The sequence below is a fragment of the Papaver somniferum genome, chromosome 1 (genome assembly GCF_003573695.1).
Source record: "Papaver somniferum cultivar HN1 chromosome 1, ASM357369v1, whole genome shotgun sequence".
NCBI classification, from domain to species: domain Eukaryota; kingdom Viridiplantae; phylum Streptophyta; class Magnoliopsida; order Ranunculales; family Papaveraceae; genus Papaver; species Papaver somniferum.
In genome coordinates this window covers 197,208,631-197,224,135 of record NC_039358.1, presented here as the reverse complement: position 1 = coordinate 197,224,135, position 15,505 = coordinate 197,208,631, and the positions used below count along the sequence as shown (strand labels likewise).

The window sequence follows — 15,505 nt, the reverse complement described above, 5'->3', positions numbered from 1 at the left end:
ATCTTGGTTTGTTATGATCTTTATGTTGTCTAGCTAATTAATCTATGTGTTTCGAAATTTAACCAGGATTTTGTTTTGAAGATTTGGTATTCCTCTTTATAAATCCTGCAATATTGATCGCAATTTAGAATGGCGCAACACAATTCGGTTTAGCGTTTTAACGCAGAAGTTTCTTTCTATTCGGTCGGTTTTACCACTATATACCCAACAATTTGGTCGGTCATGATAAAATAGGAATTAGCTCGACTTCAACAATATTAGGATCAAAGACAAAATACAATTAAAAGTACAAATAGTAATCCATGAAGAGAAGTAACGTAATACCAACATGATGAAAGTATGGGTTTCGAATTATAATCCAACCATTCTGAATTTTTTTTTTCTTCCAGAAAATAGGATTTTATTTTTTCTTCTAGAAAATAGGATTTTATCATAAACAAGGAAGTAATATACCCAAAGTCTTGAATCTTGATAGCAATTAAAATTCCACCCAAAATTTCCATTAAAACCACTATAAAATGCCATGAGAGCACATTGAGAACTTCCATAAAGGATAAGACAAAAACAAAAAGGGCACAACACAAGCAAAAACATGAAAATTTCCTAAAAGGTCAGGGTTTCGAATCCCACTTATACCACGTCTGGCAGATGGGTTGGCAAATTCAAACATATCAAGAGAAATGGATTCATTTTAGTTCAATGAAATAATAATGTATTATTCATCACCAGAAAATTTGACGCTTAGTTCTTCTTCATATGGATCCAGGGACTGGTGTAATCGTAGTGTATAAATAATCTCAGTTCCACTTGGACAATAATTGCAACCGTTTCAAGTTTTCTATACCCAAGCATGCATGAAATTTGGGGATAAGGAGCATGACATCCACGCTCTGACTTTATTCGCCACCATGAGGGTTTTGCCATTGCATGTCTCATAATCATCTTCAACTTTTTATGAACACAAGGAAATTCTTCATCTTCTAAACCATTAAAACATTTTAGCATTTTCATCACTATGAGCAACTTAGTTGTGAAAACAGAGAAACATCCACATAAAAATATTTCAATAACACCATCAAAAGAAAAACTTTTGATATATTTCCTATGCATTTTTGTAGTCATTTTGATTGTTTTCCAAGTTCAACTTCTTGTAACTCCATCTTCAATTACTTCTTATTTCTCTTTATCCCATCAATGGGGTAAACTAGCTAACAGTGATTTGTACTTAAACTGTTCGGAAGAACTCAAATCAATGGCGTCTAGAATACGTCAATCCATAACGTTTCTTCCGTTGAAGGATTTGAGATATTCTCAAACAGCTCATCAAGGTCATACTTGGTTCATGTCTTCCATGTATGATACACATGAAGAAGGTGAAGTTCAGTACCAGAAATTCCCATCAAATGCATCAAAAGGAAAATTACTTTGTATAATGGGACGTGATGGTCACGACGGATCATGGAATTCTTACGCCTTAGCTTTTCCTGATGCGTTTCCAGAAAATGCTACATTTTTTAAGGGACTAACATTTGTTTCATATAATCATTATAATTATGGTAATATTTGGCATGGGTTATCAGCCCTTTTTCCATTTGTAGCTTGGCATAGAAGAGTCGGTGAGTGCTCGTTACCCGCACGATGGATTTTGTATCATTGGGGTGAACTTAGGAGGGATATGAGTGTTTGGTTAAAAACATTGCTGAAAGCTAGTTTTAATGGTGAAGTTCATATTGAGGCATTTGACGGGTTGAAGAATGACGAACCGGCTTGTTTCGAAGAAGCTGTTGTTATGAGACATAATGAAGGTGGAATGTCTAGGGAGAGAAGAATTGAAGTTTATGATTTGTTGAGGTGCAAAGCTAGGGTGCACTGTAATGTGAGTTTGGAACGAACGGATTCACAAATCCGGTTAACGATGTTTATGAGAACCGGAGCAAGATCGTTTAGAAATCAGTCTGTGGTTATTGAGATATTTGAAAGAGAATGTGCAAAGATTGAAGGTTGCAGAATAAAAGTTGCTCACTCCAATAACCTTACCTTTTGTGAGCAGGTAAATTTGCATCAGTACTAATTCCGTTTCGACTCTTCTGTTCATTCATTCCTTCGTACATTTGAATCCTGCCATATAATATTGCCTGTTTGAGGAATGCATGATTAATAGATTTTTGATGCAGGTAAGTTTGATGAGTTCCACGGATATCTTGGTATCTCCGCACGGTGCACAGCTAACAAACATGTTCTTCATGGACAAGAATAGCAGCGTAATGGAATTCTTCCCGAAGGGTTGGCTCAAACTAGCTGGTGTTGGGCAATACGTTTATCGCTGGATAGCTAGTTGGTCCGGAATGAAACATCAAGGTGCATGGAGAGATCCTTATCCGGACCCTGATCAGCCAAAATGTGAATTCCAAGAAGATGACCCCCGATGTATGAAGATCTACAAAGGTGCAAAGATCGGTTACAACGAGACATTTTTCGCTGAATGGGCTACGAATGTACTTAATGAAGTGAAGAAAAACAAACAAGATCATTCCTCAAATAAAATTCATTTGGGGATGGATAATAAGCTGCAACAACTTCATGCAAGCGGATGTGCATGTGGTTAAAATAACCCGGAGACGTTCTTTCATATATATATATATATATTCTAGATCTAGTTGCATGCAAATTAGTTGGGCCCTGCACGGAATTGTTTGTACCCATAAAATTTGCTTATATACCGAAAAGTTATGATAACTCAAAATTTTCAGCAAAACAGTTGACATTTTGATTACTGATAATTATGTCTAAATGCATCAAAGTTTAAGTCACGGCCAAGAACTTGACAGAAGCACTCAAAGAATCACAAAGCCGCGTGATATAATCCGAATATAAATTGACTAACACCATATGAAGTTATGTTGACTTGCAGTTGAAGCATTTTCCTTTTCCTTTTCATATGTGGTTCATTTCCACTATGGACTCCTGATTAGCAAACATTACAAAATTCTATCCGTGCACGCAATGTGCAAGCTTTTGTAGTGCTCAATGGCCTGGCCATGTTAAGAGAAGAGAAAACTGAAATTATACATTATTGTCGGTACATTCATCAGATATATTCTACGTAAAGTGGATTGTATAGCTAGATTTCTATTTAGAAACGTAAAGTGAATTTTGATTCACTATATATTAATCCAATTTTTGAAAAGAAAAAGATAATCCACAAATGGCACAAACACATAATATCTTGCCCAAACCATCAAAAAGATCTTCAACACCTACTCGTTATATGTTTCGCGAAAGACTTTTATTTTTTCTTCTTGGAATAGCTATTGCTGTGGTAATATTCGTTGCAATTGCTTCGTCTTCGTTGTCTTCCCGATTTACTCAAAGTTATGTGTTGATTCTCAAACAATCAAATTCATCAGAGCTTATCAGTTCAATGACTACTAAACTACGTCAATCCGTTTCGTTTCTTCCATTAAAAGATTTGAGATACTCTCAAACAAACCAAGACGGTCATACTTGGTTTATGTCTTCGATGTATGATACACATGAAGAAGGTGAAGTTCAGTACCAACAGTTCCCATCAAATGCATCAAAAGGAAGATTACTTTGTATAATGGGACGTGATGGTCATGACGGCTCATGGAATTCTTATGCCTTAGCATTTCCTGATGCACTGCCAGAAAATGCTACATTTTATCCAGGTTTAACATTTATTTCCAACAATCACTACAACTATGGTAATATTTGGCATGGGTTATCAGCCCTTTTTCCATTTGTAGCTTGGCATAGAAGAGTCGGTAAGTGCGCGTTACCTGCACGGTGGATTTTGTTTCACTGGGGTGAACTTAGGAGGGAAATGAGTGTTTGGTTAGAAACATTATTGAAAGCTAGCTTTAATGGTCAAGTTCATATTGAGACATTTGATGGGTTGAGAAATGATGAACCAGCTTGTTTCGAAGAAGCTGTTGTGATGAGACATAATGAAGGTGGAATGTCTAGGGAGAGAAGGATTGAAACTTATGATTTGTTAAGGTGCAAAGCTAGAGTTCACTGTAACGTGCCTTTGGAGCGAAACGACACGCAGATTGGGTTGACGATGTTCATGAGGACCGGAACAAGATCGTTTAAGAACCAGTCTGCGGTTACTCAGATATTTCAAAGAGAATGTGTGAAAGCCGGAGGTTGCAAGTTACAAGTTGCCGACTCCGGTAATCTTACCTTTTGTGAGCAGGTAAAGATAGCTTAATACTAATTTCATTTCCATTTTTTATTTTTATGCACCTCTGATCGTAAAAGGAATTTGTCATTAGCTGACTCAGGTGGAGTCAGATTTCAGCTCAGCTGTTCTTTTGACTCAAAGATTGTCCATTTTTTTACCGACTCAGACATCTTACATCTGACTCAGGTGGAGTCTGACTGAATCAGTCGGTCCCAGGTTATGAAAACCCAGGTCTAGGACTCTAGCTTTTTTCCGCTCATCTAAATAGGATAAATTCATGTTACAGATGTTAGGCTGTTCTTGTAATTTTCAGTAGTCTACACAAGCTCCAACGAGTCAGATTTTAAATTAGTCTGATTCAAGGTCCAACGAATCAGATTTTAATCGAGTCAGATATCAGATGAAAAGATGTGTCTGACTCGATGGGCATCAATCAGACAAAATGGTACAGTTTTTCAATCAGCAATACTGAAGTGCGGGGTTGATTGATTTTTGTTTTTGTTTTTTGCAGGTAAGTTTGATGAGTTCTACAGATATCTTAGTATCTCCACATGGGGCACAGCTAACAAATATGTTCTTCATGGACAAGAACAGCAGCGTAATGGAATTCTATCCTAAAGGATGGCTCAAATTAGCAGGTATAGGGCAATATGTTTATAAATGGATAGCTAGTTGGTCCGGAATGAAACATCAAGGTGCATGGAGAGATCCTAATCCGGATCCTGATCTGCGAAAATGCGAATTCCCAGAAGATGATCGTCGTTGTATGACAATTTACAAGGACGGAAAGATCGGTCACAATGAGACATATTTCACTGAATGGGCTAGAAGTGTACTTTCTGAGGTGAAGATAAACAAACAAGAGCAATCCTTGAATAGAATTCAGACTGGAAACAAAAATAAGCTTCAACAACTGCAAGCAAGTGGATGTGCCTGTGGTTAAATAATGAATATATAGCCGTAGGGAATAGTAGTAAACTTCAAAATAGCAAACAGAGATCCTTTAGATGCGTTACTCCTTCACATGCACAGTTAATACTTAATTTGGAAGTGAAGTTGAAAACTATTTCTCGGTAATAATCAATGTTTTTGTTCATTGCATTGGTGCATATAAAATTAGATATAGCATCCTCATAAAACTTGTTTATTAATCACTTGCTCAAAAATTAATTAAGAACGGCCCGGTTCCACGGGTTCTCTATCTTAAATCTCACATCAGAGTTCGTCAACCATCAACTCAATCTTGAAAGATTCACAGAAACCATTTATAAATACAAACGTGAACGTCGTGAAGTGGATTTGATTCGGTGAAGAGATATTTACAGAAAAAATAAATGTTACAATAATTGTACGCAAGCCTCATTGGATAATAAGAAACCCCCGCTTGAACCCACTGATATATTTATATATCAGTCCGTTTCCGTTTTGAGAAAAGAAAAAACCAAACAGAAATTGCTCAATCACATAACTACTTTCCCAAACCAGCAAAACGGTTTTCAAAAACAAGTAACCATTATAGTTATGCTAATATTTGGCATGGGTTATCTGCCATTTTTCCATTTGTAGCTTGGCATAGGAGAGTCGGTGAAAGCTAGTTTCAATGGTGATGTCCACATCGAAACATTTGACAGGTTGAAAGATGGCGAACCAGCTTGTTTCGAAAAAGCTATTGTTATGAGACACAACGAAGGCGGAATGGCTAGGGAGAAAAGGATTGAAACCTATGATTTATTGAGGTGCAAAGCTAGAGTTTACTGTAACGTGCCTTTGGAGCGAAACGATATGCAGATTGGGTTGACGATGTTCATGAGAACCGGAACAAGATCGTTTAAGAAACAGTCTGTGGTTACTCAGATATTTGAAAGAGAATGTGTGAAAGCTGGAGGTTGCTAGTTACAAGTTGCCGACTCCGTTAGTCTTACCTTCTGTGAGCAGGTAAATATTGTTTAATACTACTAATTTTCAGTTTTTAAGAAGGAATTTGTCATTTGCTGACTCAGGTGGAGTCAGATTTTCAGCTCAGCTATTCTTTCGATGAAATACCTCGTCTCTTCTGAATCTACTGACTCGACATCTAACATCCGACATAGGTCTGACTTTCATAGTCAGACTAGTATCTTCCCCGTGCGTTGCACGGGATTAAGTTAAATCAATCATTATTCATGCTGAAAATGTAGAGACGGGTCTCTCCTATAGTGTCAAAGTATAGTATCCAATCACATACAACATTTCTAAGAGAGGAAGAGTGCTCGCTAGTTTCCGTAAAACTGTACCATTTCTAGTGCTTATCTACTTAATTTTAGTTGGTATGGGCTTTTAAGTTCAACATTCCAGAGGATTAAATTATTGGAGGTAAATATGTGAAATTCTTTCTTAATCAAGCATTGTTAATAACATCTTCTCAGCTAAAATCATATGATTGGTATATGTTGAAGCTGTGAAAAAACATGATTCACATTCATTATGACCATTTTTATGTAATACCATTATATAGGTAAGAAAACTCATTTAAGAATCAAAGAAAACAGTAAAAAAAGCTTAATAATACTAAGCAGGAAAATATTCAGCCATTATCTTCACAATCATAGGGTCCTGTAAGAAAGTTTCCTCCATTTCTACACCGATTGCTTAATAGTAAATCTTGAATGAAATTCATGGTGTGTAAACAACATTTCCAACTTCTTCTCCATTTTGTATTTCTTTTTTAATTAGCTTATTAGAAAATGCTTTTACCAAAAGTGGGATTCTATTAGGCACATTGACAGTTATCCTTCTAACAACTACAATTGTGCGTTATCATTTTTAAACACTGCTGGATTAATTATCCCGAAAAGAATAACTACGAAAGTAGTGGAATGAGCCAAAGAGATCTCACTTAACTAAAGCAAATTTTTGAATACTTTCCCGTATACCACTTACTAAGTATATCCTTCGCACCATATCCTTTGTTTTCAATTGAAATTTTCAATCCACTTGGCGTTGTCGTCTCCGAGACTGCGACATAAAGCTGTCCATGAAAGAAAATTGGGTTCGGTAGATAGATTCCCAATATTATTGGTACTCTGACCCTGACTTTTGTTTATCGTCATTAAAAATCATACCTAAATACGAAACTGCATTCTTCTTAGGATAAAAGGTAAGTGTGTTTCTGTGATAAAAGGCAGCACAGCACAGCACTTGGATTTATTTTTCTGGTAAACATTATTGGTCCATGAAGCTTCAATCGTAGCACATGATTAGGTACTCCTGATACTTTTTGAGTATTTAGTATATTCTTTATTGTATAATAATGCCTCCGCATTCTCAAAGTCATAAAACCAAGGACTTATTGATCGCGAACTTAGAAAAATGTGTTTTTATTTCGAAGCATAGACACCAAGTAATCCCTTTATCTACTAAACAGTTCCCTTAGTTGGTGATAAGATGCATCTTTCCCTCGGGTAATTCTTAACCTTAAATATATGAATCAGTTCATGCTAAATGGCCCCAACCATCTTTTTGATGAGATTCTCATCACTCTTAATCAAGTCATCGGGTATCTTAATCCAATTTGCCCCTTCGTCTTCTCCCTGTATTGCTTTTGCTGGTAGTTCCCGTCTCCAAGATCCAAAATCCACCTGCTGAAGTCAGACATTGATTTTTTTTCTTCGGGAACGACGATTTCCACTCAACAACCTCATGCTCTCCGACAACTCAAATACATGGAAATGCTTCCATAGTTTTCGACATACTAATAAAAGCATCAATAATACTTTTACGGCTTCCACCTCGAATAACTGGTAATAATTACCCTAATATTTATCTAAAATCACCTCCTAACAGGAGAGCTTTTGCTCTTTCCTCTAAACAATTTTCTTTGCTTGGATTCAGGAGATCTCTCATTGTTCGCTCTAGAGATTCAAAAGCATGTATGTAAATCATCAGTGCTTCATCCAAAAATTCTTATTCCATCCTTGCATATCAACTCTTCCAACTGAGTTTCATGACTAACATTGCACGTGGAATTGCTTCAAAGTTATTGGAATTTTGAACCAAGAATATACATTCATTTCTCGGGGAAACAACAATGACGCTATACCGGATGATGCAACAGCCAAAAAAATCTTGGATCGCAGTTTTCTGCAGATAAGTTTTTCGAGTGCCACATATGCTAAACTCGCAACCGATACTTCTTGATCTTTTAGTCCAATCTATTGCACCTTATATTTTTTGAAGTCTTGTGCCGCAAATAGGAAAAGTACTAGAGGAATAATGAGTAACATATGCTATTCTTAAGTATACACCTAATGATTCATACAGGTTACATTATATTTCAGTTTAGTATACCTATATGAATTTGCGATATACCTAAGTTTCAATAATATATATATTGATGCAAGTGAGTATATGATCAAGTACAGGGAATATGAATATAAAAAATTGAATCAAATGAGAAAACTAAAGTTTGGATTCTTAACCACAATCTAGAAAGAAAGTCCATAAAAATCTACCACAACACAACGAAGAGAAAAAAATCCCAATTATAAATTGCCTTGAGAGCCTTGGGAGTTGGCTTTTGGTTCTGATTGTTTGTAAATAAGATTTTTCCTTTGTTAGTTATGGTGTAGGAGCAGGCCGTATATACCATTTTCTTGAGGGTTTCTGTAGATCTTTTCAGAGATATATAGGAGCGAAGAAAGAAAGGAAGGGATGAGAAGAAAATTAGGGTTAGATACTGTTTTGTTTCATACGTTTAGTGGTGATTAATCTCCTGCCCATGTACATCGGAAACTCTCTATTCTTATTGGTAGGGGGCCACGAGCTCTAGGTGCTTAGCCCGTGCGCTGCACGAGCCTGAGTTTATACTTTTGGGATATTAAGTGCTCTTTGGTGTACTATATTTACGGCTTTACATCTTAGTTCATGAATTTGTTGGCAAGGTCCTTCTGCCAATTAATATAACTTCCAAATGAAAAGCAATAATGATAGGCATAAAGTTAAAGATAAGTATGTTGTTGCTAAACAAATTCTACTGCACCTGTCACTTGTGCAAACGATGGGAATTACTATAACCTTTCAAGGATGCCACATAAAAGAATTTACTAATTAAGACTCAACATGTTCACGGAGAAGGATCTACAAACTAAAAATTTCATCGAGTAGTTTAATGTAGAAGTAAATTGAATTCTTACAGGAACTCTAGTTAATTGCATCTCAAATTACCGGAGTTTGAGATATGTGTGTATGATTTTAGTCGTAGCTTCTTCATCTTCACAGCTGGATCCTCCTCAAGTATGTTAACCGGAACACCTTCCATCTCACAACCTCCAGCTCCTTCTTCTAAGACAGTCTCTTTAACTCCTTTACTCAGAAGCATTATGTCCTGGTTGTTTATAGAGTTCATAGTCCATAACATATCAATCTTATTCCATATAAAATACCATAAGAGTCAGTTCCTAACATACAAATAACTGGTCGTGTCGTCTTTCTTCTTTCAACTGAAAATGGATTAGTATTAACATATCTTATCATAGATGCTTCAAAAAGCAGTAAATATTAGATGTCGAAACAGTAACCCAATTCAGTTAGGTGTCATAACTAATGTTGCATCAGAAGCCACCACTCCATTTATCTCTGCCATTTTCCTATAGAGTTTATTACATGAATCTAATTGTCAACCAAATAAATAATTCAGAAGAGATCATTATTTTTGTTCCACTTTCCAAAATACCAAAAAATAATCCGTGAACATTTCAGTATAGTTAATAATGTATATTCTCTGGACATTTCCAAGGATGATCAACTGGGAATAGGTCTAAACATACATTGAACTAAATTCTCTTTAACCCTGTACAAACATTGAAGTGGAAATAGAAATAAAGGGTTCGAGATGTATTTGGGGACTTAGATATTTGTAATTTTTCCTTGCATTAGGATGAGGTCTAACGACTATGGGTTTACATGTCGGGGAACATAAATTTCAATAACAACAATTATGTTGAACATGTAAGTCGGTTGGTATTGAGGAAATTTCAATTACAACCGTACCAAATTAGCAGGTCTGTGAGTTGAATACTTATATAATTTTTTTTATCTAATTGATATCTTGAAATTTAAAGCTGGTTCTCGTTAACAATGAGTCCATCATCAATATCTTGATGAGAAAAGCATCTTTTAAAGCTGATTCCTTATGTATTGCTGATTCCTTATGTTTTTTCCTAAATGACATGATCCCAAAATCGTGCAACCTATTTGCCGCTTCCAACACACCAATCAGAAAAACGTGTAAGAGTGCACAATTTTTTTAACGAATCCACGGATATACCATAGGTCAGCGATGCATGTTTGAAATGTTTACAAAAAATCACTATCCACTATCAAGGACACTAAAAGGCCTTGTCTTGTGCAGAACTCAAAGAATATAGTACTTGTAGTAACAATGGAAAACAACTACACTTATTTGTCATCATGACCAAGCTGCTAAGTGAAAAAATGCACAAAGAACGGAAAATTGCTTCACTCTCTTGAGATTTATTAGATGTAATTTGGTAGTTTAACATATCGTATTTGAAGTTTTCTTAAGGAATTAATAAGCATAGCACCAATATCATGGTAGTACCGAAGCTGCTAGGGAGACCCCGGCTCCATACCCCATCATCTTACCCCTCTATATGTCAATAATCTCCACCGTAGATTTCCACTTCACCCTACCCCACCCGAAAAAAACAGGGAGTCCGCTTTAAAAGTGAGCTAATAAGAAGTTGACACATAGTGGGATATATTTTTTGGGGTATGAATCTGGGGTCTCCCAAGCATTTTCGTGGTAGTACTATCTCCAAAAATATTTTACATGTGCAGACTTCTTAAGTCTGAAACTTGATCCATAGATCTAAAGCCTACATTGGTGAAGTTTAAGAAATGTTCCTATAACTTATCAAAGTAAAACCCAACCATTACTTAGATAGCTTCCACAATTTAGGAAATCTAAGTCTTCATAACAACCAGTACTTAGATTAGCTTCCTCAAGAAAATATTTAGATATAATTATATTTCCAGGGTATGTTCCATTCAGAGAAGAGAGCTACATCTTCCTGGCTACGGATCACATTTACCAAAATAAGACAACAAAGAAACCAATCAAAATAGATCCATGCCTTCCAAAACCCTGTAAACACTAACTAAGAAACCCATACTAAAAACCAGTACTTAGATTAGCTTCCTCAAGAAAATATTTAGATATAGCTATATTTCCAAGGTATGTTCCGTTCAGAGAAGAGAGCTACATCTTCCTGGCTACGGATCACATTTATTAAAATAAGACAACAAAGAAACCAATCAAATTAGATCCATGCCTCCCAAAAACCTGTAAACACTAACTAAGAAACCCATACTAAAAAAAAAATATGAAAACAACAACCCATAATCATGTTGTGGTTAGAGAGGCGTGTGGTGGACGAAAATCAAATTCTACATGCAGAAGTAAAAATTAAAAATTAGGTTTATGATAACTATAACTATTGTATATATAATAGAAACTTCAAGTGATCGATTCCAGAATCAATAATAACCTCAAAACGAACTGATATAATAAACTAAATTGTATAATAAACTAAATTGAACTGAGCGAAGAAACAAACCGTGTTTGCTATCAAGTACATATCTATTATGATGCGCTTCGTCTCTCGAAGTTTATTCATCATTGAGAGAAGAGAATAAAATTAGGGTTCGGAGCCACTTTTTTTTCCTTCAGTAAATGTAACGAAAGAGAAGAGAATTAGGGCTTGGTTATGTGTAGTGAGTGTTGTTCACCGTATGGGTTGATGTGTAGTTGAAATCGCTAAATATAAGGAAACCTAGGATTCCTATTGGTTGGGGGCCAGGAGCTCTAGAATTCAAGTTTTTGGCCTAACTTTCAATGTGAGACCAGCAATTCGTACTCAAATTATATATACAATGTTAGGCTTAGACTCATTTTTCATATGCTGTTTTTGCAGTATTTGCAATTTTCGATAGTCTGACTCGTCATGAGGTGAGTTCTGACTGAAGCTCAAACGAGTCAGATGTGTCTGACTCGCTGGGCATCCATCAGACAAAATACTAATGCGACAGTTGTTGAATCAGTAATAATGAATGCAGGTTGATTGATGTTTTTTGCAGGTAAGTTTGATGAGTTCAACAGGTAACAAATATGTTCCTCATGGACAAGAATAGCAGCGTACTGGAATTCTTCCCCAAAGGATGGCTCAAAATAGCTGGTGTAGGACAATTTGTTTATCACTGGTTAGCAAGTTGGTCAGCAATGAAACATCAAGGTGCATGGAGAGATCCTTTTCCAGATGTTGATCTGCGAAAATGCGAATTCCCAGAAGATGATCGTCGTTGTATGACTATTTACAAGGATGGAAAGATTGGTGAAAACGAGACATATTTCACCGAATGGGTTAGAAATGTACTTGCTGAAGTGAAGATAAACAAACAAGAACAATCCCGAAACAGAATCCTAACTGGAAACAAAATAAGCTACAACAACTTCAAGCGAGTGGATGTGCCTGTGGTTAAATCACATTCAGATTACTGTTCTATAAATGCATAATTCTCCTGCAATCAGAAACCAACCCCTTGAGATGGTTTATGTTCTGCAAATTTCCATGTGCACACACCACACAGAATTCTATCATTTCTTTCTTTTGTTTGTATAGAGTTGACTATGGCACAAAAATTAAGAACTGATGCGGACACTGGTGTAGATCCCGGTTCCGCGGTTCTCTATCTTAAATCACACAACAGAGTTCATAAATGCAACATAAAGAGAGGAAGCATTAAACAAATGAAAATGCTTTGAATTCCATATGTGCTGACAAACTATTTCCTCCAAACCATGAAAGAAAATATTTAACTAATCCAACAGATAAGAAAAGATAATTATGTTGATTAACAAAACCAAAAGGTCAACACTCATTTACGAGCACTCAGAAAAGTTGGGTTCAGTAATTGAAGTACATGATAAAGCATACAGTTTTCAAGATTTATACTAATATTATAGGGTCATCTTTCAGACTCCCAAGGAACCATTCACTCAACCTTGAAACATTCACAGAAACCATTTCATGATCATCTTCTTCTTATGGGTGTTCCTCAAAAACAAACAATGAATGAGATAGCAGTTGTGGAAATGGAGAGGCAAGAAAAGACCAATGACGTGCACAGCAAATCTAAGGGTTTCGATATCTATAGCAACACAACAATTATAATCTTTCTCGCTCTATCACTAGTTACACTTCTGATTCTTTTTGATTTTCAAGCTCTACATACACCAACCTCTTCTACTTCCCTCAAGTCATGGACATTCCAAAAGTGGGAGAAATTATGCAAGACTAACTATGATTCAGGCAACTACTCAAGCAAGCTCAATGAAATGACATCTAAGTTACGCGACTCGGTCACTTTTCTCCCTCTCAAGGACTGGAGGTTTAAACCCAGGGAAGGACACACCTGGTTCATGAGCACAATCGAAGATACAATAGAGGATGATGAAGTAGAGTACCTTTACTTCCCATCAGAGGTATCTAAAAGAAGGATACTCTGTTTATCAGCACGTGATCGCCGTGATGGAGGAAATAACTTCTATGGTTTAGCATGGCCGGAGAGTCTCCCTACCAATGCCACTTTCATGGAAGGGCTGACCTATGTATCAGATACATACTATGATTATAACAATCTGTTTCACGCAGTGACGGCCATGCTGCCTTTTGTGGGGTGGTATAAAAGGAAAGGCTGTGAAAAGCCTTCAAGATGGGTCCTTTTCCACTGGGGTGAACTCAGGACTGGGATGGTAACATGGCTTCAGAAACTCATGGAAGCGACTTATGAGGATGATTTAAAACTAGAAACATTTGAAAGAGGGAATGGATTGCTCTGTTTCGAGAAAGCTGTGGTGATGAGGCATAACATGGGGAGGATGGGGCAGGAGAAGAAGCGTGAAGCATATGATCTGATGAGGTGCAAGGCTAGGGCTTTCTGTAATGTAAGCCAACCAGAGAAGGTATTGAACATTAATGGAAATAGGATACCAGTTATTCGGCTGACACTGTTGATGAGGAAGGGTCCGAGGTCTTTCAAAAATGAATCAGTTGTGATCCAGATATTCCAAAGAGAATGTGAGAAGGTAGAAGGATGCAAGCTAACAGCAGTCCACTCAGAGGATCTCAGCTTTTGTGATCAGGTTGGTGGATCTAATTCTTGGCTTTTGAAACATATAAGTAGAATAAGTACATATCTAAAAACTTGAATGATCCTTCCTACAAATGACATGATCTATTATAGTTGTAAACTAAAAGGTTCGGAAACAAACACACAGACACACCCACAAAAGAATTTCACATTTAGCAAAAGCTATCAATCAGTTAAATATGCCCTAAAGGGTTCATGGGAAAAACATAGAAAACACTCGATGCTTCCAACAATCCAGTCCACTATTCTTTGCGTATCTAGTGAAAATTCTACAAGTCACAATCAATCAAATATCTGCTAGTTGAGAAGTTAAGATTATCTAAATTGTTTCTGCACAATAATTTGGTTATCATCTGTATATAAGTGATTATGAATTTCTGAATTTCCTTTCAACCTAATTCTTTCTTTTGTATGTGTGTTGTACATAATCAGGTCAGTTTAATGAGTTCTACTGATATCGTGGCGTCACCACATGGGGCTCAATTGACGAACCAGGTGCTAATGGATAGGGGTAGTAGTGTGATGGAATTCTTTCCCAGAGGATGGAAAGAACTCGCAGGTGTGGGCCAATTTGCTCATCACTGGGTAGCAAGTGCCTCTGGGATGAGACACGAAGGTGCTTGGTGGGACCAACAAGGTGACAACATATGCCCTCCTGCAGAAAGTGATCGATGTTTCAAATACTTCAAGGGTGCGCAGGTTGGCCACAATGAGACTTACTTTGCTGAATGGTCCAGAAGAGTTATTAACCAGGTGAAGACAGACAAGCTAGACCAAGGCTCTATAGAATCACCCATAAACTCAAATATCTGCTCATGTGGGTAACATACATCCAGCTCATGTATGTTTCAGTAATCTACAAGTAAATTTTCCAAGGGAAGACTACACAGCTTAGATATTGTAAGAGACAGGCTCTGATATGAAGTTCTATGGCTACCTCTAAGTGTCACAGGAGAGGGTATCACAAGCCAACTGAAAGTCATTAAATATTTTTAGCATTTTAATTTGATTTATACACATCGAAAACTCGTGATTGATTATAAGGCTTTAACAAGTGTAGTTCCCCTATGTAAAACTTTTCTGCATATT

At 36.6% G+C, this 15,505-nt stretch overlaps 4 protein-coding genes across 4 annotated transcripts; all 4 read left to right on the top strand.

Annotated features, from left to right (window-relative positions):
* The first annotated feature begins 431 nt into the window (after positions 1–431).
* Positions 432–2,584, top strand: LOC113334859. Its single transcript, XM_026581088.1, has one exon. It carries the CDS (start codon positions 1,016–1,018, stop codon positions 2,069–2,071), a length of 1,056 nt encoding a protein of 351 aa, XP_026436873.1. The 5' UTR covers positions 432–1,015; the 3' UTR covers positions 2,072–2,584.
* A 631-nt stretch (positions 2,585–3,215) lies between these two features.
* Positions 3,216–5,303, top strand: LOC113334852. Its single transcript, XM_026581077.1, has 2 exons — positions 3,216–4,219; positions 4,719–5,303. The coding sequence occupies exons 1-2, from the start codon at positions 3,269–3,271 to the stop codon at positions 5,148–5,150; spliced, it is 1,383 nt and encodes a 460-aa protein (XP_026436862.1). The 5' UTR covers positions 3,216–3,268; the 3' UTR covers positions 5,151–5,303.
* A 599-nt stretch (positions 5,304–5,902) lies between these two features.
* Positions 5,903–12,779, top strand: LOC113357097. The gene is made up of 3 exons (XM_026600373.1): positions 5,903–6,092; positions 12,181–12,215; positions 12,366–12,779. Exons 1-3 carry the CDS (start codon positions 5,903–5,905, stop codon positions 12,777–12,779), a joined length of 639 nt encoding a protein of 212 aa, XP_026456158.1.
* A 479-nt stretch (positions 12,780–13,258) lies between these two features.
* LOC113311264 lies at positions 13,259–15,382 on the top strand. Its single transcript, XM_026560107.1, has 2 exons — positions 13,259–14,408; positions 14,849–15,382. Exons 1-2 carry the CDS (start codon positions 13,311–13,313, stop codon positions 15,239–15,241), a joined length of 1,491 nt encoding a protein of 496 aa, XP_026415892.1. The 5' UTR covers positions 13,259–13,310; the 3' UTR covers positions 15,242–15,382.
* Positions 15,383–15,505: the final 123 nt, after the last annotated feature.

Coding starts and splice junctions, on each gene's coding strand:
- LOC113334852 (XM_026581077.1), top strand. CDS start 3,269: ATGTTTCGCGAAAGACTTTTATTTTTTCTTCTTGGAATAGCTATTGCT. Junction 4,220..4,718: donor ATCTTACCTTTTGTGAGCAG/GTAAAGATAGCT, acceptor TGTTTTTTGCAG/GTAAGTTTGATGAGTTCTAC.
- LOC113357097 (XM_026600373.1), top strand. CDS start 5,903: ATGGCTAGGGAGAAAAGGATTGAAACCTATGATTTATTGAGGTGCAAA. Junction 6,093..12,180: donor AGAATGTGTGAAAGCTGGAG/GTTGCTAGTTAC, acceptor CTGTTTTTGCAG/TATTTGCAATTTTCGATAGT. Junction 12,216..12,365: donor ATAGTCTGACTCGTCATGAG/GTGAGTTCTGAC, acceptor TGAGTTCAACAG/GTAACAAATATGTTCCTCAT.
- LOC113334859 (XM_026581088.1), top strand. CDS start 1,016: ATGAGCAACTTAGTTGTGAAAACAGAGAAACATCCACATAAAAATATT.
- LOC113311264 (XM_026560107.1), top strand. CDS start 13,311: ATGGGTGTTCCTCAAAAACAAACAATGAATGAGATAGCAGTTGTGGAA. Junction 14,409..14,848: donor ATCTCAGCTTTTGTGATCAG/GTTGGTGGATCT, acceptor GTACATAATCAG/GTCAGTTTAATGAGTTCTAC.